The sequence below is a fragment of the Rhipicephalus microplus genome, chromosome 1, assembly GCF_043290135.1.
Source record: "Rhipicephalus microplus isolate Deutch F79 chromosome 1, USDA_Rmic, whole genome shotgun sequence".
Lineage (NCBI taxonomy): Eukaryota > Metazoa > Arthropoda > Arachnida > Ixodida > Ixodidae > Rhipicephalus > Rhipicephalus microplus.
In genome coordinates, this window is record NC_134700.1 from 108216357 (window position 1) to 108238871 (window position 22515).

At 44.0% G+C, this 22515-nt stretch overlaps 1 protein-coding gene across 5 annotated transcripts in view; it reads right to left on the reverse strand.

Moving 5' to 3' along the window:
* The window catches only part of LOC142796415 (uncharacterized), a 157212-nt gene that overhangs the window by 12367 nt on the left and 122330 nt on the right, over positions 1–22515 (reverse strand). The window contains exons 4-5 of one of the 5 annotated variants that reach the window (XM_075886942.1): positions 21244–21518; positions 15241–15582 (exon numbers count right to left, since the gene is read on the reverse strand). The exons of 2 other annotated variants lie outside the window; for them this stretch is intronic. In XM_075886942.1, coding sequence (XP_075743057.1) covers positions 21254–21518 — 265 coding nt within the window. In that variant the 3' untranslated portion in view covers positions 15241–15582; positions 21244–21253. Of the gene's footprint in view, positions 1–15240; positions 15583–21243; positions 21519–22515 lie in introns of those variants that run through there. 2 more of the 5 variants (XR_012893826.1, XM_075886946.1) reach the window with 2 other exon arrangements.

Genomic DNA, 22515 nt, shown 5'->3' on the forward strand with positions numbered 1-22515 from the left:
CGTACTTTGTTCTCAGCCTTTTGACCTAGTCTGTGGATTCTCTCAATACCATTGACTGATACGCCAAGTTTGAGTTGGAAAACTTCGTCACTTACGGCCTTTGTGAGTGTTTCGGTAGTCTCGGTGCGTATCTCAGTTAGACCGTATATTATCAGGTTATTCCTGCGTCCTCTGTTTTCAAGCTCATCTATTTTTGCTTCAAGTGTTGTAAGCTGCTTTGACAATTTCACATTATTAGCCTCAAGCTCTTTTAGTGTTCCTGACAGTGCGTTCATTGTCGACAGCTGTTTTTCTATGCCATCAACTCGGTCTGCCAGAGCAGACATTTTTCGCTCAATGTCTGCCCGGGATACCGTGGTGGCATCAATCGAAGACTGCATTTTACCCTGGCCGGCTAACAAATCGCTCAGCATTTCTTTTTCTGTAGGGCCAGGATTTGATTCTATATCGCCGCAATCTAGTAGATCTTTCGTTAAAACACTCACGCAACCAAAAAAACATTTCAGGCACAGTGGGCAAGGCAGCAACAGCAAAAAGCGGTCATCGCTACGATAACACCCGTCAGGGAGATAAACACCAACCTGAAGTATAAAGTGGAACGGGTTTCTGAGCATGTTGTTGCCGCTGCTGCTGCAAGGCCCACTGTCGAAGCATAGTCCAGGCGCTGCTTTTATAAGGACGCTCTCAGTCACGTGGAATGATGTCACCGACGTCGGCCGATATGTCAGTGCAGTGACGAAGGGATCAGCATAAGCGTCGACGCGAGGGAACATTCCACGTGCGGCGATGTACGGCTGAAGACTGCGCAGCACCATCACGCTAGACGATCCCCCTCCAACGCAGCACCAGCTGGTATCGATGCAGCCCAGTAGGATGGTTGCCACCTGAAGTATAAAGTGGAACAGGTTTCTGAGCATGTTGTTGCCGCTGCTGCTGCAAGGCCCACTGTCGAAGCATAGTCCAGGCGCTGCTTTTATAGGGACGCTCTCAGTCACGTGGAATGATGTCACCGACGTCGGCCGATATGTCAGTGCAGTGACGATGGGATCAGCATAAGCGTCGACGTGAGGGAACATTCCACGTGCGGCGATATACGGCTGAAGACTGCGCAGCACCATCACGCTAGACGATCCCCCTCCAACGCAGCACCAGCTGGTATCGATGCAGCCCAGTAGGATGGTTGCCACCTGAAGTATAAAGTGGAACAGGTTTCTGAGCATGTTGTTGCCGCTGCTGCTGCAAGGCCCACTGTCGAAGCATAGTCCAGGCGCTGCTTTTATAGGGACGCTCTCAGTCACGTGGAATGATGTCACCGACGTCGGCCGATATGTCAGTGCAGTGACGATGGGATCAGCATAAGCGTCGACGCGAGGGAACATTCCACGTGCGGCGATGTACGGCTGAAGACTGCGCAGCACCATCACGCTAGACGATCCCCCTCCAACGCAGCACCAGCTGGTATCGATGCAGCCCAGTAGGATGGTTGCCACCTGAAGTATAAAGTGGAACAGGTTTCTGAGCATGTTGTTGCCGCTGCTGCTGCAAGGCCCACTGTCGAAGCATAGTCCAGGCGCTGCTTTTATAGGGACGCTCTCAGTCACGTGGAATGATGTCACCGACGTCGGCCGATATGTCAGTGCAGTGACGATGGGATCAGCATAAGCGTCGACGCGAGGGAACATTCCACGTGCGGCGATATACGGCTGAAGACTGCGCAGCACCATCACGCTAGACGATCCCCCTCCAACGCAGCACCAGCTGGTATCGATGCAGCCCAGTAGGATGGTTGCACCTGAAGTATAAAGTGGAACGGGTTTCTGAGCATGTTGTTGCCGCTGCTGCTGCAAGGCCCACTGAATGCCCACTGAGTACGTGAATGGATGACGAGGATAGTGACTGGTGCAAACAAGATAATCATGAGATGCGTGTCTTGTAACAGCAAGACTACATGCCACGCTCGTGATGTGCTGGCGGCCGTTTCACCAGATTCACTTATACCAAATTTGGTATTACGGAACGTGAATGGATGACGAAGGTATAATACTGGCGCAAACATGATAAGCATAATTTGCGTGTCATGTAGCAACATAACTACATGCTACGCTCATTATGCGCTCACGGCGGTTTCGCTAGCTTCACATGTACCAAACTCGATCACATGACGCGAACGGACGACATAGGTAAATGACACGTACAAACATGATAATCATGACATGCGTGTCTTGTAACTACATTCCACACCAACGATGAAATCTCGGCTGTTTAGCTAGCTTCACAAATGCCAAAATTGGTATCACGTGACACAAATAGATGATGAAGATGACTTGTGCAAACATGATAATTATGAGATACGTGTCATGGGAAAACATGACTACATGCCACTGTCAAGGCGCCAGTAAATTACGACGTGACGCGGTGCGCGTGCTCACCGGCGTTCATTTCGTCGCGTCACGCCAGCGTTGCCGTGCCAGCGCCGGTCCTGCCATATACCCGCAGGCGCGAGCCGCGCTATGTTGCTTTGACACATGCGCGTTTCAGAGCGTCCGGTGTCCCTCCGTCACGAAAAGAGGGAGACGCAGTGTTTGTCTGGGTAACGCATTGGCGCGAAACGCAGCATGCCACATTTCGCGCCGGTTGTCGTCGGGCCGCGCCGACGGACGCTGGTCGCGCCTGCCGTTAGACTATAGAGTGCTCGCGTTTTGCTAACGTAGCGTCGCTGTGCTTAGCGTGCGCGCACGTCAACGCTATATTTGAGTATATTGGGCCCTTCATGAGGCGCTCGCGGCCGTTTTGCTAGCTCCACATATACCCCGATTTTGGTGTTACGTGACGACAACGAATGACGAAACGTATGACTGATCCAATGCATGATAATCCTGACACGCGTGTCATGTAAGAACATGACAACATATCACGCTCATAGTGTGCTCACAGCCGTCTCGCTAGCTCCACATATGCTAAATTTTGTATCACGGGACGGGAATAGATAACGAAGGTAAACGACACATTCAGACAGGATAATTATGACAGGGAAGTCATGTACGACATGATTTACCTCCACCTCGTAACGTAGTGCTGATTTTAAAGGGACATATCAACACTTCTCTTTCGTGCTTCGCATATCATCGATTCCCGTTGTACGTGGGATCTGTCATGTTTTTTTTTTTCATTCTTAGCTTGAAACTCAGTTTGAAAGCTCCACCAGAGAGGTGGGCCGCGGGGCGGTCAGGAGAACTATAGTGGCGCTGCAGTACGATCTTGCTCCAGTGAGGTGGGGCGCGCGTGTTGTGATCGGCGGCGGCGACGTGCAAGGGACTACTACCACGAAAGGTGCGCGGTATTCCCACGTCACTTCTCAGACTGTTTTTGAAACTGCGTTGTTTCTTGTAGGAAAACGCGTTTGTCATGTATGAGCCGTAGCGAGGAGGAGCAGATTTATCGGCATTGAGGTACGCGGACTAGATTTGCGCCAGGCTTCCACAGCGTCGACTGCAATGATGACTCCACTTCACGCAACTTGTGCGTTCATTTGTTTGTTTATTCATTATTCATTTTCTGCATAAACACAGTTACACAGTGGCTTAGGCCAACATAAAAGCTGCTATAAGCAGCAGTAAAACGTTATACTAGTAACCTCCGTTTTTTTCGCCCAGTGGTGACGTGCTAGCAGACGAACTATCATAAACAAATTTGCTGTCCAGCCTTGCACGTTACCCGAGAAAATTCATACTATAGTGCAAATAAAAATTTAATTCTAATTATACTTCTTTTATTATAATGTATTATATTATTATTATTATTATTATTATTATTATTATTATTATTATTATTATTATTATTATTATTATTATTATTATTATTATTATTATTATTATTATTATTGTTATTATTATTATTATTATTATTAATATTATTATTATTATTATTACATGTGGCCCCGCCACGGTGGTCTAGTGGTTAAGGTACTCGGCTGCTGACCCGCAGGTCGCGGGATCGAATCCCAGCTGTGGCGGCTGCATTTCCCATGGAGGCGGAAATGTTGTAGGCCCGTGTGCTCAGATTTGGGCGCACGTTAAAGAACCCCAGGTGGTCGAAATTTCCGGAGCCCTCCACTACGGCGTCTCTCATAATCATATGGTGGTTTTGGGACGTTAAACCCCACAAATCAATCAATCAATTATTACATGTGGTAGCAGTTGGATGATATGGCAGAGGTGACGCTGTTAATTATTATGTATACTCTGTGACAACAGTTACAACCACAACAATTACAAAAGTTGGGGACGCTTGAGCATTGCGTTCAAGAGTACACTGCAATAGCCTAACCGGGCCCTGTGCGAATCACCGTCTCTACTACTAGCCTAGTTTCGGTCTCGGTATGTGCCTCAACAACCGTGCCGTGAGGGAACGAACGACTGTGCGTGCGACACTGGCCATTTTAAACTATCGTAGAATGTCTACTGCAACTACAGTTTCGAAGTGCCATAAGTGTTTCTTTTGTGAATCAACAAAGGGGCATTTTACGCGAGTGTAAAGCAACACTTGAAAATAAGTTTGAGCTCACTGTAATGACTGGGCCTTTCTAACACCCTTGAGAGCCGCATTTCACATGTTTAGAAGCCAGGCGCGATTCTACGCTTTTACCAGTTAATATTGCTTGAAGAAATTATTTCTACTATATGAACAAAGTGTAAACATAAGACTCCGCTTATTTGGCTGAGCACAATAATATTGAGACCTTCCAGTACACGAAATTCAATATTTTTTTTCCGAATCAGTTTCGAACATTCGCGTGCCTCCGTGGTATAACTCTTGATTGCCACATGGCGAGCCTGAGCTGGATTCTTACTTGTATTGAAGTTTTGTTTTTTTTCTTAGTTGGCAGGCTCTTCATTTCTTTTTGTCACGGACAAGATGATGTTTTCTCGCTCACAAACGGAGACGCAGACAGCGACGCCAACGCCAAAATTTCTGTTAAATGAGCTCGTTAAAGCTATCACGTTCAAATATTACCTACGCATAAAAAGTATAAATATAAGTATAGGTGAAGGGACCGTCGTTCATCGTACAACTTAATTTGAGAGCATGATCAAAGCACACACTAATGAGGTTGTCGTAACCTCCATCAAATTAACCCGGGAGAGTGACCAGACGATGAAAACACTTTGAGACCATGTTACTATAGTAAAGCTTTTGAAACAGGCGTTGTAAAGCAAGTGAATTACATACCATCATTTAGTCTTTATTGCGGTATGAACCAATTAATGTCGACCGTGACAGACCCCCGAAAAAATTCAGCGTAATTCAGAAGACGGTATTAGGCTTTGCATCACAAAGATAAAAAACGTTCACTGCCAAACGCAAAGCCTATGACATTCAATTTGAGAATGGCGGCATCGTAATACACTACCATCATGTCTTGCTGAAAAAGAATTCTTGATCCTACGTGAAAAGCGGGAGCTCGCACCCGGTACCCATTTGAGCTTGTTCCCAGCAATTTTACGCCATATATTTAAGCCGAAATGTTCATAACAAAAAAATTGGCAGCATATCCACGGAGTGAATGATAGAGAGTTGGGCGAAGCATTCATCCGTCCATTCGTTCTTGCTTCCGTCCGTCCATGCGTACATCTGTTTGACCGTCCATGCGTTCATCTGCCCGTCCGTGCGTGCGTCTGTTCGTGCGTCCGTTCCTGCGTTCGTCCATGCATCCGCCCCTGCGTCCGTTCATGCGTCCATCCATTCATCTGTCTGTGTGTCCGTTCGTCCATTTATTCAACACTCCAAGTACCACCATCTCGCATCTTTTCATCAAATATTCCCTATAGAGAAGCACCGCCATCCAGCGGACATTCCAAGGACTAAACAACAGGTGGCACACGCACACTTTCTTACGGCTTCCGCTTCGGGTCAATTTCTCACCTTTAACCACCTCGAGTTCATGGTATATACTAGTTCACTGTATTCATGGCACTGTGGCCCAACGCTTGCTACACTCTAAGCCAAAACGGAGCAACAGGGGTATAGGGGTTGCTCCTTTCAGGGAGCAATTGCATTGCCACTCCCATTACTCTCCTAAAAGGAGTAACTGCAGAGGGAGGAACCGTTGCTCTCCTTTCAGTTCCTCCTTCGGGGGATGAACAGTTACTCCCTCCAGTTCCTCCCTGCAGACCAACAGTTACTCCCACCAGTTGCTCCCTGCCGACCAACCATTACTCCCACCAGTTGCTCTTCTAAGAGCAACAGTTACTCTTTACCGTTCCTCCCACGTGTTCGCAGTTACTCTCTGAAAACCAACTGCACATGCTTCCAGTTACTCCTTGGGGAAATGAGTATTTATCTCGAGTATGCTTGTCACACGCTTAACACATGGCGAGAGCTCCTTGGAAGAGCACTGCTTGGGTGCTTCTAACACAAAAAGTGGACAATATTGAAAGGAAAATAAATGCTTTATTGTTCTTTTTATGAGGCGACGTGTGACCACACGTAAAAGTAGACTTCGCCACACCACAGCCAGCACTAAACAAACACCATAATACATCAAAGGTTTTCTGCGTCATCCGTGGAAAAGCAATCTTGAATTTCTAGCATAGGGCAGCCTGTGTCATCATTGGTGAGAGAAGGGCAACTTCTCCAATTCTGAAGAACTCAAGTTTCGCAGCTGGTGTTTCCATCAGGCTAGCGCAGCAGAACGTCACCGCAGGCATATGTGAAGCATCTCATTGCTGCAAGAAAAAAAATAGAAGTGTGAGGTTAAACATTCCAGAATCAATTCATAACAATGAGTCACACACACTGCAGCAGCGCTTACATTCTAGGATGTCTACTGCAAAACGAAATGTGAAAAAAAGGAAGGTTCGGCCAAACGTTACTTGGCAAGCCATATAAATGCTGATGTGGTAGACGCTCTTCACATGATGTCTCAGACAGCAATATTCTGGAAGAAAATGTGCAGCACCTCAACAAGGCATATTTGTAGTAGCTAAAGATACCCTTAGGTTCAGTTAACTTGTTTCCTATACACAGCTGAGTGACATTTCTATGAGCCCATTCCCCAATGGGCATTCTAAATGAGGTCATGTGTGGGGCAAATAACACGTACTGTCCGCTCATGTTAAAATACTTATTTAGCTCGTGCACATAGTTGCTCTCGATTCTACTGTTCTATCATACGCTGCTGCGTCTTGAATTGTGCAATACCTGTAGGCACAAGCCAAGCATGCAAAGCCTGCTTGAAAGCAACCATTTGCAGAGGCTACATGATAATCTTCAGTATATTTCTTTGTACCTGACGCAAACGGCTGGACAAAACTATAGACAAATAAATGTAGACCGTGCTACCTTCAAAAAATGCTTTAAATTTAGAAAACTAGGGTGCATTTGTTCACTCGGTTGACGAGTCACAGCCACGAGATATGTAAACGAAGCAATATATCTTAAGGCATGCACAGATATTCTGATTCTTTGTTTGACAGTGTCACAGATAGCTTGCCAATACATATATATTTGAGAGCAACAAGATGTGAAGCTTTTATTAGTTAAACGTCTTGTTGGTTCACAGCCAAACAGGTTACTGCTTGTTAGACAAATTGGAATACGCACACCATGGTTTCCAAAAAAAAAAAAAAAGCATTATTAGAAGTTAGCTCCCGGTGTGAATGTCTGCCTATTTATTTTGTACTGCCTTCTACATGTGCCACAAAGACATTTGTTGAGGATGTGCTACCAGTCAAGCCAAGATCGCATACTTGGTCAATGTGATGGAAATACAAACATTAGAAACACTGCCACCTCTAGTAAGAGCATAACACTTCAGTATCTTGGACTAGCAAAGAGGTGCACAAGAAAGTTAAGCCCACTCTTGCGGAACTTTGAACGCGAATATTTCAGAGTGGGGGAGGTCAACATGCTGTGGCACTTTTAAACCCACGAAACATCTGCAGAAAACAGGGTAAAGGCAAGTCAAGAAACACTGTTATGAAGGCCTGCAAATGGACAGCTTTGTGAATCTAGGCCCAAGTGTTATGCTTTGTGCAAGCCAAAATCCATGTAAATAGGGAAAGCATACTTTTAGGAGTACCAGCGTAAAGAAATCTTGGCAGTTGGCTTTTTAGTACAAACAGCAATCCCTGCAATGAAAACATAAACATTTTATCTTAACGGTAACAGTGTGAGCACACACACGGGCCAGTGGAGCCATGTCGAATTGTCAGTGCCAGTGTAACCATGTGGCATAATGAACTATTCTCTGGCCAACACATGCACAGTTTGCCCCTAAAAAGCGATGCTTTCATATACGTAGTACAAAAAGTCTGCACTTACCAAAATTCACTTGCTTTCTGTACTTTAGCATCGTTGGGAGCATTTTTATCTGCAGTATAACCAAATTTGTGTCATATCCCTGAAAAAAAAAAAAAGTAAAAGACATGCATCAAATATTGTTTCATTTGGTAGCAGTGAAGTCAGGTTAAGAACAGCCAAGTGGGAATCAGCCTAATTATGTGCATGCAGCAAATCCCAAACGGCATTATTGAGGTTGTCGAAATTCTCGTCGATTGGTATTAACGTCGATATGCGACTTCAACGGCATGCCAAGTTTTCACAGCGCATAAAGATTTAATGATGCAGAATAATGACAGCGCTAACGAGAACATATAGCATTTATGATTGTCTTTTACAATATTCAGTTTTGCTAAGGTTTTGCATCACTAAAGAAATCTGAAAGATTTGGGTAATTCCTCCTCCAATTGTTCTGTCAATATGTAAACTGCTCGCTTGATGGTGCGCTTATAAAATAGTACGTTCAGCGCAGAGGTGAAGCAAGTGACGCAGTGATGTGGGCAGATTTTTTTTTTTTTTTTAGGCGTGCGGGGAGGGGGGGGGGGGTCCACTTATCTGAATAGGCCGGGCAAGCGAATATGGTCGTCAATTTGGGCTCCCTACGCCCGGCCTAAAAAAATTCTGTGCGCAACCGCCTGGCTATGCCAGTGAAGTGATGCGACAATGAATTGTTCACTTACTGATTTACATACACTTTGCATCTGTAAAAAATGCGGCCCAAGGCCCCAACACTCAGCCGTTAACATTACATAAAGCCAATGGTAGAAAAGTGCCAGTATGAATGCAGCTACAACCCCGCCCCAATGTTTTTTGAAGCGAGGTAGTGTTGCGGAAATGAACTTTTAACTGCAAAAGTACACTGGCACTGCAGTGGTGACAGGGGAAGCAAGAGGGTATGCAGGCGGTAATAGAGGTAATTCAGTCCGATACGGCTAGCAATGGATACGGTGAATAAGAGCAAATCATTTCTCTTTCAATAGCGCAACCACTCAACAATGTATTGTAAGAGCATTAAATGTTGCTGGAAATGCCACTCACCTGCACGCTGATGCATGCACAGTCCTTTGTCCGACGAGCGAACAGGCTTGCAGATAGCTGAAGACGTGTTTACGATGTGTTTGTTCCACCCAGCAGCAAAATCCACAACTACTTCGCGCTCCATAAAGATAAATATACACTAACCTTCATCACGAATAAGTAGAAACGCAAATCTGCGACACACACACACGATCAAAACATAGCTCACAAGCCCGCACGTCCATGTGCTCGCCAACCACAGACCATATGAAAATGAGTAAGTAGTGCGAACGCGAACCTAGTTGCGCCGAGAAAAAAAAAAAAAAAAACGTCGAGCAGTGGCAGCTCAGGCGTCAGCGCAATAATTTCAGTGTGTTTTCCTAATACAATTATAAACAAAAACTGAGGTACGTTAAAACTCATAAATAAATATAAAAAGTTGAGTGTAATTTTTATTTAGTGCTAGTCAACATAAACACTGAATAAAAATTACTTTGTAACTTACATCGTTTGCTACGCTAGCGCCACACTTCTCGTGCGGGCGCAGATGGCGCAGATTTGTCATTCTGCCCTCAAACTACACGGTGAAGCGTGCTACTAAGTGTATGGCTGATGAGAAGCGCGTCTGGGTCCGCTTTTTTTTTTTTTTCTTCTCCGATCTATCTGGGCGGGGGGCTCCTTATGCACGTGTTTCGGTGCTTGATCGACTTTGACGCCCTTACTTCGCGGACGAACGGCGTGTCTAGGCTTTTTTTATCGTTGTTTTGCACGTGTTTCGGCGTTCGGTCCGCTTTGACGTGCCAACTCTCCATTCTGCTGCTGCGTGTGTTAGGTATTTGCCGTACTGTATTCTCAGGCCTTCTGTGTTCAGCCAGCGCTGCTATCTTATTATCTACGGATGCTAAAATAAATCACTGTTTTGGTTTGGTGAAGTTTGGCACACAGAACGAACAATAATCTGGCCCATGAATATCAATGTGGGCGGCATGCATATTTATGTGCGGTGTTCTGCCGGGGAGTAACCGTTGCGTGACGAGAGCATTTACAGCGGTTCCTCCTTCCGTTGCTCCCTTACAAACTTAAGATGAATACAGTTGCTCCCCCATTCTCGAACAAGTCGGCCATCTTGTTCCGCTTGGTCTTTTCGGAGAGTAACAGTCGGTCTGAAAGAGTAAAAACAGCCGTTGCTCCCATTTTGGCCATTTTTGGCTTAGAGTGTAAACTTTTCTAAAACCAAGGTGGTTACGCCCAGCGAGTATGACGTAGCAACCTTTTCCTGTCAGATAGTAATCAATGTACATGTCAATGGCTGCTAATGGGAAATGAGAGACAGGAGAATTCGGCTTTTCCTTTCTTACGGCTTGCGCTTCATATCTACTTCCCACCTTTAACCACCTCGAGTTCATGGTATATACCAGTTCATTGTTTTCATGGCACTGCGGCTAAGCGCTCGCTAAACCTTTCTAAAACTAAGGAGGTTACACCCAGCGAGTATAACCTAGCAACCCTTTCTTGTCAGATAGTGCTCAGTGTACAAGCCAATGGCTGCTAATGGGGAATAAGAGACAGGAGCATTCGGCTTTTAGTTAACGCGCACGCCGCGAACTTTTCATTGTTCAAGAAAGCACAAGAGAATTCTCCCACAGGCACCACCTTGCAGGTCAAAATGTAACACAGTGTTACGCACTATGACTATGACTACGAGGGACGAACGGGTGCCGCTTTAAAGACCCTCCCCCCAAAACCTCCGATCCCCCCCTCCCTAAACGCAGAGCGCCCCTGCAATGGTAAGTACCCAGTTTCGAGGAGCCGCCCGAAATAGAACAGCGAGACGAAAGGCACGCGACAAGCAACGCGTTGGTGTCACTTCTCGGTGCAGCGAAGTGCATCAGGAAGAAGCCCACTATGAGTGTAGTGCCTTTGTGGGTAGCTTCGTAAAAATGGAATAAGTGACAACGTGCAAACAGAACCTCTAGCGTCTCGCACAAGTACCCCTGGAGCAGGCGCGCGCAAACCCAACGAAAGTGCACTCTTCAGATCAGGCGTTTCAAGAAGGCTGCTTAGATCATCCCTTACACGCCCTTCTTTCTACATTAAAAGCGATTGAGAACCTGTCGAGAGGCTTTCCACGAAAACCCCTTGGTTGATGACCTCTTTTGCATTGTGCTTGAAAAGTTGGAGTGGCTGCTGCGGCATCTTTTGTGTTATACCGGTCATCATAAAAACGTGAGCGTTTTACTTGACATTGTTCACAAATATTAGTTTTTTTTTCTTTTTTTGCAATAGCACCAATCAGGAGCTTTCCTAAAAGGTGCAAAATGCGAAAAAACAGGTGATGTTGCTGTAATATTTTGCACTCTGCTCTCGCTTGGTAGCCGTCGCGAAGACTTGTCTGATGGACAGTGTGAAGCACGGGTACTGTTTGTCGAAGACAGTCTTCTATTTTTTGTAACTAGTGGAAAACATGAGTACTGCTTTTGAAGAGTATTTCCGTATTTTAGTAAGTCAACTTGCTGGAGCTTTTACACACGTTTTGGGCCGTTTTTCGTCTAGGTAAGATGACAGTGCTTAAGGTGCTAGAGGTCGCCGTGAAACTTTTACGCTGAAAACGCCCATTCACGTAGAAATTTCTGTACTAGGTGGTTAAACCGAATGTAGAGAGCGCGAACATAGGCAAGACATCGATGCTTAGCCAACTTGCAAATAGGCAACGCATGCGGGCCAATCTATACAAGAAACCTAGAGACCTTGTCCAGTCCACAAACGCGACGCGAGAATGTCGACTGGAAGCGCATGATGAATTATTAAGTTCGATAACAGTACAACAGGGAAGCCGGCGCGAGGAACAGTGCAGTGAACCGCCGCGGTACGCCGCCATAGCAGACGATGCACCGAGAGTAGCGTAAGATCGGACGGCACCGCCGCTAGTTCTCGCAACCGCTGTTCGGTCCAACCTCCTGCACTGGCGGAGATACGAAGCTTTGAAACGGACTGTATTCGCAATGTCCCTAGACTGTCGCGCCATTTACCGGAATTCAGGAGCGTCCCCTCAAGGATGATTAGTAGCAGACGCTCCAAATGCTGCTTTGTTCGGTGGTGCTAGCCACCGTGTTAACGCGTTATCTAAAAACGAACCAAAACCACTTTGCATGTTTCGTGCATCAGCGAAAATACCAGACCGTTCGTGACACGGCAAATCTGATTCTTTTGTGCGAGAGGCGAAGTTTTTGTGAAAATTCGTGGCAACTCGCGCTTTCGAATATAGCCCGCAAAGCACACATATGAGCTTCGCGAGATTTTCTGCGGGCACTTTAGATGTTTAAATGTTAACTTCTGACCATTCATTTGAAGCTCGCTTTGTTCTACCTGCATATAGGATTCATCAGTGCTTTTGTAGTGCATTAAATCCATAACATTCATTGTGCGTGGAAAGTAGTGCTGGCTCGCCATTTGCACTTCCAAACTTTGGCCCACGCTGCGCCGCTTGTTTTTTACGTTCGTTGATAGATCGCAGCACACTGCAAGGGATTTATTTCATGCCAGGTATAGGAGCGAATCGATCTGCACGCCATCCGATAAACGTGTTGAGTGACGCCGTGTGGTTGTTGTGCGTGGTGAATGACGCGTTGTTGGTGCTATCGAATTCGTTGGGCAGAGAGAATTCCTCAGATTACTTTCAGCAGTGATGTTCCAAGAATCCGCGTTGACTTCGAGGTTTTTTCACTGAATGTAGATGATTGTGAACGCGCCCAGAGTGACAGCAACGATGAACGATCAGCTGCTAGCTCATGAGCAAAGAGTTGCACTTCACGTCCCGTCGTGCGGTAATGTTTTTTCCTGCTCGTAAGTCACTTTGATTGTATTTATCGTATAATATTGCCGCAATACAACGCGAACAAAGCACAGGTGCGCCTTCAGACAGCGAAAGCGGCGTGTTCTCAACAGCTGAGTCGCAAGATTATTTTCTTTGTTCTTGGGTCAAGCCAGAGGCCCACTACTTGGTGTCCGCTAAATCCCCCATCATTGTTTTCGTCTACATGTACACGCGGGTCAATATAATTCAGTGCGCTCAAAATAAAAGCATACTTTTTCTTGTTCATTGAATGTAACCCAACTACGGTGAATATTGCAAAGTGCTGCATGCCGCCAACACGCTCGAGCTCGACCAGTGAAACGACATGGCTACAGCAATAAAATATGCAGTTATGACTACAGTTCACACTAACTTCTCCTGTACTTCACTGGTGCCGTCCGAGCGACGTTGTTGTTGAAAAAACTCGCAATTTTTACGTTGAGAAAAGCGTAAACTTGTATTCGTTTCGATATATCCTTGTTTCAATCCCGCTGATGAAACCTGCAACATCCAAGTGCAGGAAATTGCACACTGTTAGTGTCTGATGATTTTTGTGACAAACGTGCTACTCAATGGGAAGGTATATGCTGGTGTTCCGTTGAAGAAGCAGCTACATGATGCTTAAAGCTCAAGTAATGACGGCGTAATATGCTTGCATCACTACCCTAAACATTGCTTCCTCTGCAGCCAAGACGGTGCGCTATTCGCTAGTGGCCTACTACTGTGGCGAACTCGCCAAACAGATTCCGCACAAATTATCTCCTAGTACGGTTCAGTTCATACGTGAATTCTGGTTCGCGCAGTCTTCTGTAACACGCACAGTATTAAGCAAAGCATCGTTGATACACGCTCGATCAGCTTACACTACCACCCTTTGCACTGCGGCGATAAATGAGATAGCGAAAATTCAGCAGTTCCTATACAGGTTGGGAAAGTACTTTGGTTCGATATACACTCATTAGACGATCACGAGTCCATCCGGAAAAAGCGGCACGGGGAGTACGTCCATACGTCCTGTATTTTTTTATGCGAGTTCACGGGTTGATCATCCTTCCGCAGCCATCTTCGATTGTACGGCGCACCACCTATAGGCCGTGGGCATTGCGAATTCTAAAACGTTGGTTTCACCAGTGTGCATTACTCCGGGTGTCGCTCAAGGTCACCGCTCCGGAAACCACTTCGGTGATTCCATCAATGCTGAAGAGATGGCGCGCCGCAATCCAAGGCGTCGGATTTCGATGCCCCCCAAGCCAATGCCATTTAGATAACTTCAGGCTTAGAGTGAACTAGAATGTGAAGATTGTCCGAAGCGGTGGCTCCCACGTGGACCTTTTGTGGTGAACTTCCACGCCACGCCGCTGCTGTGCCGGACTCGTGGGCTTTCCGCGCTTGTAAGCGCGCGGAAAGCGAGGAGCGTCTGCTACGCGCGGTAGTTCTTGCGCTGTATGTGCCCGCAGGGCACTTGAAGTATGCTTAACAGTAATAATGAGGTGTGGAATAAAGCCTGCTCATTTAAATAGTTGTGTTAGTGCCTGGGGCAGCAACAAAACGCAAAAACTGATCTTTTGAACAACATTAACGCTGTCATGTTCTGGTGCTGGAGTTCGAGTACGCTAATTTGGTAGCAGCGCGCGCGTAAAAATGCATAATATACAAGGAAAGAACGAAAATAACCTGAATCGCATGGGCAAGAGAGTAATAACACCATAAATGAGAGAAGCACGAGTAATGAAAAAAGTAAGTTACGTTTTTAGTCAGCTGAAATACTTGCTTTCAGTGTCCACTTGGCTCAACGTTACGGCATTTTTAGCGACGGTCGCCGGTGGGTCACAGCCACACACACATTTTCTAACAGATAACTTACTAGCCTTGGCTACCGCTTTCTAAGAACACAAATCAGCAGAAGACAACACGGCCGTATCACCGCAATATCTTTTAACTTATTTCGCTTTAAACCCAGCGGGCAGCAACCAAGTTTGGCATGCGTCAAGCTTGTTTTAAATCCACACATTCAAAAGAAGACCGGTGCCAGATTAACATGTTTTATTCCATGTTTATACAATAAATACACAATATATAAAAGCGCCTAAGTATATTCACACAACGTTATATTAGAGATACAAACAGCAGCATCTAGCGGTGCAAAAAAAAAGCTCATTGTAACAAAATACGTCTTGTAACTACAGATGTAAAAATGTTTTGTAATTGAGAAAATTGTTGAGATACGTATTTCCCACATGCCCTAGCCTGACAAAATTGCTTCACGCAACAAGATATATTTTAAACAGGTATAGCAACTGTGTGCTTCTATCCATCTTCAGCTGCCCAGGCGACTTTGGCTTCTTCTCTACAGTCCACCCGCAGCCGGAAGCCTAAAAAATAGACAGAAGTAATCACAAAGAGTTAATCACAAGACTAATCACAAGACTAAAGAACAAGACTAATCAGAAGTAATCACAAGACTAATTTAAATATACAATATGCCCAGTCATGCTGGAGTATTTTAGTTCTGTGTGAGTAGAAGTTAGCAACATAATTCACTTTGTTTCCGGTAGGAAACTGGCTTGTTGGGGCTCCCACAGGCAAAAACCTGAGTAAACAACTTGACAGAACCTGGGGGCTTACAGAGGGTGGCGCATACAACAGATTCCACATACAAAAACAAACAGCACAGTAGAAAAGAAATATATAAACAAGAAACATCTCAGATATGATTCAGCATGATGCACACGTGAAACATTAGGTTTGAGTGAAAAGGCTATCCATCAAGTAATCGTGCACATCCGATTTGAACAAACGCAATTGGGCACTGAAATTAATCAGGGTTTTTAAATAATTGTAAAGTTCCAATATGCAATATTCCAGTCTAGCTCTACGGTAGTGTACCATGTATGTGGTACTAGTGTTTGCCTGTTAGGTATACAGCAGTCATAAATTTATTTAGTTTTCATTATACCTAAAACTGAGTATTTTGCAGTCTAGCTGCTGTACAAGTTTAATTGAATAATTGTTCATAGTAGCAATAAAGTTACAAAATTGATGCTAAAATTTTGGCAGTTCCCGCATACTTTGAGAATCCTTGTTATGCGAAGCACGCGGATGCAAAGAAAATGTATATTAATTTTTTATTGAGTGATCTCATGAAGTGGAGCTCAACATATGTACGAATCCTCTCACACACATACGGTAAACAGCCACATATGTTTTATTTGTTATGGGGAAATATTACACCAGTGACAACATTAGCAGTTATTTGCAGTTTTGTAACGATGCCTACAGAAACATGGATATTAGCCACACTAGAAGTGGCAGGCTCGTATGAAGCACTGTTGTTTTTGCTCGGACACGCGAGGATGGTAGCCCTCAGCACTGCTACACAAATACGTCAAAGGATGGAGCCTGACTACAATTGACGTTGATTCGACGACAAGGCTGTATCATAGGAGTGCATATGTACTAGTTATAAAATTTGATAGCCAGTACTACAACGACAGTTGATGTTACATGAACATTGGGGTCTATTTGAAAAGTATAACCATGACCAGGCTTGGCTCTGTGGTTGAATACCTAATTGCCAAACAGAATACTAAGCTTCAATTCCTGCCGGGACACTTAACTTTAGTCTTTGCATTCATCTGGTCAATGCTGCCTATGTCACCTTTTTAACACAATAGCGTTAAAGAGTTCGCATCGCAGAAAACCCGCCGCCGGCGTCGGCCCCATTGGTTGTGAGCCAAACATTGTCTGTGCGTCTGTGACTGAAAAATCAAGTTATCAAGTTTCCAGAAACTCAAAGAATTCCTTTTTATGACCTAATGGAGGTGTGCGAAATGCTGCAAAACAAAACCTTTCAAGTCGTACTACTAGACACTCAACACGGGGCAAAACACACGGGAGTTCATTGACATCGGCCGCAAATTAACTTTTGATGTACAGCGCTATTCCTCCTTCCCATTTCATGGACCACGCAATGCCATGATAGAACAGAAAAGAACAGAAGATTTTATTGTGCTTAATGAAGAAGAATACATGTGAATGATATACAGAAAGAGGTCCCATAGTCAGAGACTGCAAGGGGACCTCTTGTACAGTGTAGAATTGAGAATGATTGTGATGTACATAGCAGGGAGACAGAGCTACAGTAAAATGCAATTGAAACAAATAAAGTAAGAATATACCCTTGTAATCTACAGAAACAATTAAAAGCAAGAATAACGCGCTAACTTCAATGACAAGTGATTACAGGACGCAACTCACAATGAACAGGAATCAATTAAGAAAGAGCAAAACAGGCTAGTTAGTTGACATGATATGATTTTTAACTTCGATTTAATTAGCTTTAGGAAACGGCATACTTTAATGTCGGAAGGTAAGCTATTCCAAAAAGAAATTCCGGAAAAATGAATGGTTTGTTTGCCATAATTGGTGCGAACTTTTGGCAGCAGAAAGTTATTGTTAAGGGCAAACCTTGTGACATTGTTATTTGAGAGAATGGTGGTAAAGTGTGGAAGTTGGTTATTTATAGTTCTATACATGTAAATACCAAGGTTATATTTAACTAGCTCAGATACAGTTAATATATTGTTTTCGTGAAGTAGTGACTTAGCGTTAGAAAGATATGGGCTTGACGTGAGAATTCTTATCGCTTGGTTTTGAATTGTCTGAACTGAAGTAAGATGAGTGGTGTATGTGTTACCCCATGAAGTAATACAGTAAGAAATGTGTGAATGAACAAAAGAAAAATACAGTGACATAAGTATTGATGGACTGAAATAAAGACGAAATTTAATCAGTAGTCGAACGCCATACGTCATTTTTTTCCTAATATATGCAACACGTCGGTGGTATTTCAAGTTACTGTCGAGTTCAACGCCTAGGAATCTACAGCAGTCGCTCACAGGGATGTCATTGCGCGTAATTATAACAGGAGGGATCGAAGGTAAGGGTTTTTGTGGTGAAGAGAAGACAACAAATTTTGTCTTAGACGTGTTAATTTCTAACATGTTATTACTGCACCACCGAACGAGTTGTGCCAGATCAAAGTTTAGTTTTCCAGTTAAAGATGTAATGCTGCTATCGGAGTTAAAAATTGTGGTGTCGTCAGCGTATAATATACAACTGGATGAAGAAAGGCATTTCGGCAAATTTTTAATATAGAGTAAAAACAAAAGGGGCCCCAGAATGGACCCCTGAGTACACCAATATAATTTAATTTGATTGACGAATCTGCAATAGAAATTACCACCTTCTGTGTCCTGTTGCAGAGATAGCTACGCAATCATAGTAATGTTGGGCCAGTTATACCAAATGCTTCAAGTTTATTGAAAAGAATGTGATGATTGATCGAATCAAAAGCTTTAGTTAGGTCGATGAAAACGCTACCCGCATAGTAACCGTTGTCAATAGCCTTTTTTAATTGGTCAGTAAATGAGATTAGCGCAAGGTCACTAGAGTAGCCCGAACAGAAGCCAAATTAACAAGGCGATAGTATATTAAATTTGTTCAGGTAATTTGTGAGACGTGTACAGATCAGTTTTTCAATTACTTTGCTCAAAAAGGGTAAGATGCAAATGGGGCGGTAAGTATTCAATAACGAGGCATCTCCTTTTTTATGTACGGGGATTATTTTACCCTGCTTCAGTTCAATGGGGAAAACACCTGTTCTAAACATTAAATTCACAATTGAAGAGAATACATTTGATATAAGGTGAGCTATCATTTTTATATGGGAGGGGTGAATGCCGTCAAGGCCAGCACTCGTCATTTTTAGGGTACCTATAACGCTGATTATTTCATCTGGAGTTGTGGGAAACAGAAAGAAGGAATGGGGTAGGCGATCTAAGGCCATTTCATTTAATAAAGGTAGGGTGTGCTCGACGTTAAAGAAGAAGTTTGCAAACTGATCGGTGATGTCAGCTGGGTCACTATAAGTGACATCATTATGAAGAACTGTAGCTATTTTATCCTAACGTGTGTTCCTATTTAAAAAGGAATTAAGGATGTCCCATTTTTTTCTCGTATTATTTCCGGCCTCAGTTATCTTTTGCGCATAATACTTTCTTTTAGCTTCCTTTAGCTGGGTGTTTATTAGGTTGCAAAATTTTTTATAGCGAGCAAGCAAATTTGTGTTAAACTGTTGCCTTTTAGTTTTTTGTAGAGGTTGTCACATTTGCGCATGTCTGTTGGTAATCTCCTCGTCAGCCAGGGATTTGCTGGTGATGCGATTATTTTTTGCATTTTTGCTTATCTGTACAAGATTGAACATGTGATAGGAGCAGAGATGAAAAGAAGGTGAAAGCTCCTTGCGCATCAGCTTTAATATAAACTTCAGACCAGTTAGTGTTAGCAACGGTATCAATAAATATCTGCTTGTCCGATATATCACGAATAAAGGAAGGTGAATCACGTTTTGCAGTGGAATCGAAATGCAGAAATATGGGATAGTGGTCAGTAATATTGATTTCTAGCCCTCCAGCCTCTGGTGCCATGAGTAGATTTGAAAATGCAATCAATGAGGGACCCATTGCTATTGCTGTTTGGTCTAGTTGGAAGACTGATTAAAGATTCATACCCGAAGCTGTTTAGTGCAGCTAGATAGTTGATTGAGTTAGGTGACAGATCGTCTAGTAAATTAATGTTGATGTCACCCATGATAAAAGCATTTTTATTTTCAAGAGAAATAACATTTAGGGAGCGTTGCAAGTTTGTGCAAAATTCAGTAACTGGAGAAGGCGGTGAGCGGTATATACAGCCTAATATGAATCTTTTGTTATCTATATTAGGAAAAGTATGCTCAAACTCAAGCCAGATCGATTCACAGTAGAGCGTGTTTAATTCGAGATCAAACCTTCGTTTACAGGAAGCGTTAGAAGATACGTATGTGGCTGCACCACCATGATTGCTAGATAACCTGTGACTGTAATATGGCGTGTAGAAAGGGAAACCGAACAGATTTCTATCGTCTTCTGATAACCAAGTTTCTGTAACTGCAAAACTGAGAAAGGGTTGGTAAACGTAAAAAGAAGACTGAAATTCATCAACATGTTTTCGTAGGCTTCTGGCATTAAGATGAATAAAAGAGCGGGAGTTACTCCCTAAAAACGAGTTTAGCTGCACGGATGACAGAAGAGCCGACGAGGAAGGCATGGTTGGCGCATGCGCATTATGTACAATGGGAGCCAATTAGTTTATTTTAGCCAGATCAGCCTTATCGCGTCTCCTGTACACTTTACTGTCGGTTGTCTTGCGAGCTTTGATTTGGCAGTTTGTTGTCCACAAAAACATCCATTTTTTCTCTTTCTTTAGAGCCATAGCTTTACAAAAGACAGCCTTGTTCGCAGGGGTCAAATGCTCATTTACGTACACGGGATTGTAAGGTGTCTGTGTTATGTTGATGTCCCTCAGGCAGAGCTTAGCTTGTCGGGCCTTTCTTATGAATTCAGTCATCTTATCCCTTGAACAAAATTGCGCCAGAAGGTTTTTGTTGCATCCCTTTGCTGTAGGAACACAGTGAACGACGTCAAGGTCAGATGGTGACACCGGGCATCCGATCTTTTCACCCACCGTTTGCAAGATCGCGACACAGTCCTCCCCTTGTGTGCACGGTACACCTCTGATCTCGACGTTGTTGAGCCGCGAATATTGTTCGATTTCAGCTAGTTTCTTGGACATCATGCGCTTTTCAGACTTCAGTGATTTGTTTTCGGCCATCAAGGCAGCGTTGTCTTGCCTTAATTCCTCAACAATTTTTTCCGTGAATTTTGCGCTAGCAACAAGGTCATCAACTTCTTTCTTCATTTGCACCGCATCGAAACCAGAATGATGCAGCTTTAACAGAATCCTTGCGAACACCGACTCCACCAAAGCCTCAGTTTTCAGCTTCTCCTCGAGTTCTTCCAATCTCTTTGCCAGTTCAGCATTCGTTGGCATTTTGGACACAGTTAGAAGACACTCAGACAAGCTCAAAATGCAAACAACGGCAACAGCGACAGCAAATGAGAAACGAAAGAATCGCAAATGGCGTGAAAACCAACCTGCAGTAAATTATACGGTAATCTCGGTCAGTTGCTCAGTGCGCTGCCGCTGCTTCCAATGACATCCCGTCGACAGTGCCGGTCCTTTATAGCGTTGCTTGACGATTCCAGTGCCGCCCAGTGATGATATCACCGAAAACGCAGCCGTATAGGTAGAGCTGCGCAGTCTGCGAAGGCGCCATGAGCAAGGTAGTCCGTGGCAGCAATCAGGGCGTCCGGCGATGAAGCAGCACCTCGGGAAGCAAGCTTGGACGATCGGGCATCGGCCGAAGTAACTGTAGTAAATTATACGGTAATCTCGGTCAGTTGCTCAGTGCGCTGCCACTGCTGCCAATAATTGTACCCTGGTGTTTTTGACAGGCTATATCACACAAGGAAAACCAGAATTAGGTCAAAAGAATGGCATCAAATTTTACCGACATGTTATCGAAATAGAGACACAAGCTACTAGCCCTATTTAAAATGCTAGGAGCACCTAATTTAAACGCATTTAAGACAGCTGGTAGCCTTTAAGCTATCTAGGTATCTATCACTATCTAGATATCTATCTCACTATCTAAATATCTATCATATATAAACTATCTAGATATCTATCACTATCTAGGTATCAAACTTCTGCTTTGTCAGTCATAGTTTACCGACATTGCAAGCTAAAGCAAAATGTGGTTGTGAAGGCATCAACACAGCGTTTTATCCAGAAATTCGAAGAAGGCAGTCCTTAAAATTGCTAGTGTTTACAATTTCTTTGCTATAAGTTTCGCGCCTTACATCCAATTGAACCTCCATCATACTTCTTGTTTTTGCACTCGTGCTCTCACTAACTTCTTACCTTGTCTTGTCAAGTGTTCGTTGGCAAAAATAGGACCACTTAATCGAAAACGAAGGGCCACTGTAGACAGACGTAACTTTTTTTCCTTACTCAGAATAACATTGCATTTGTGACATCGGGCATAATGCACTACTATGTTTTTCAAACTAGGCTTGGTTGTTCCTACTCGGTCGATAATGTCAACATGATCGCGAGTTAATGGTTTTTTCATCATTAGACAAAAACTTTTGACAGTGTCACAAGGCAAATCCTCATCTGGGACACCTTTTATGTCAAGATGGTCTGACCTTGAATACAGCGTAAATTCTTCCATTTTCATCTGCAGTTGCTTATTTTCACCTGGAAGTTTTTGTGACTCTTTTATGGTGCGACAGGCTCTTCAAACAAAGCCTTTATTTCTAAAGAGAGCGCATTGACACTGTCATGAGCTTCGTTCCACACTG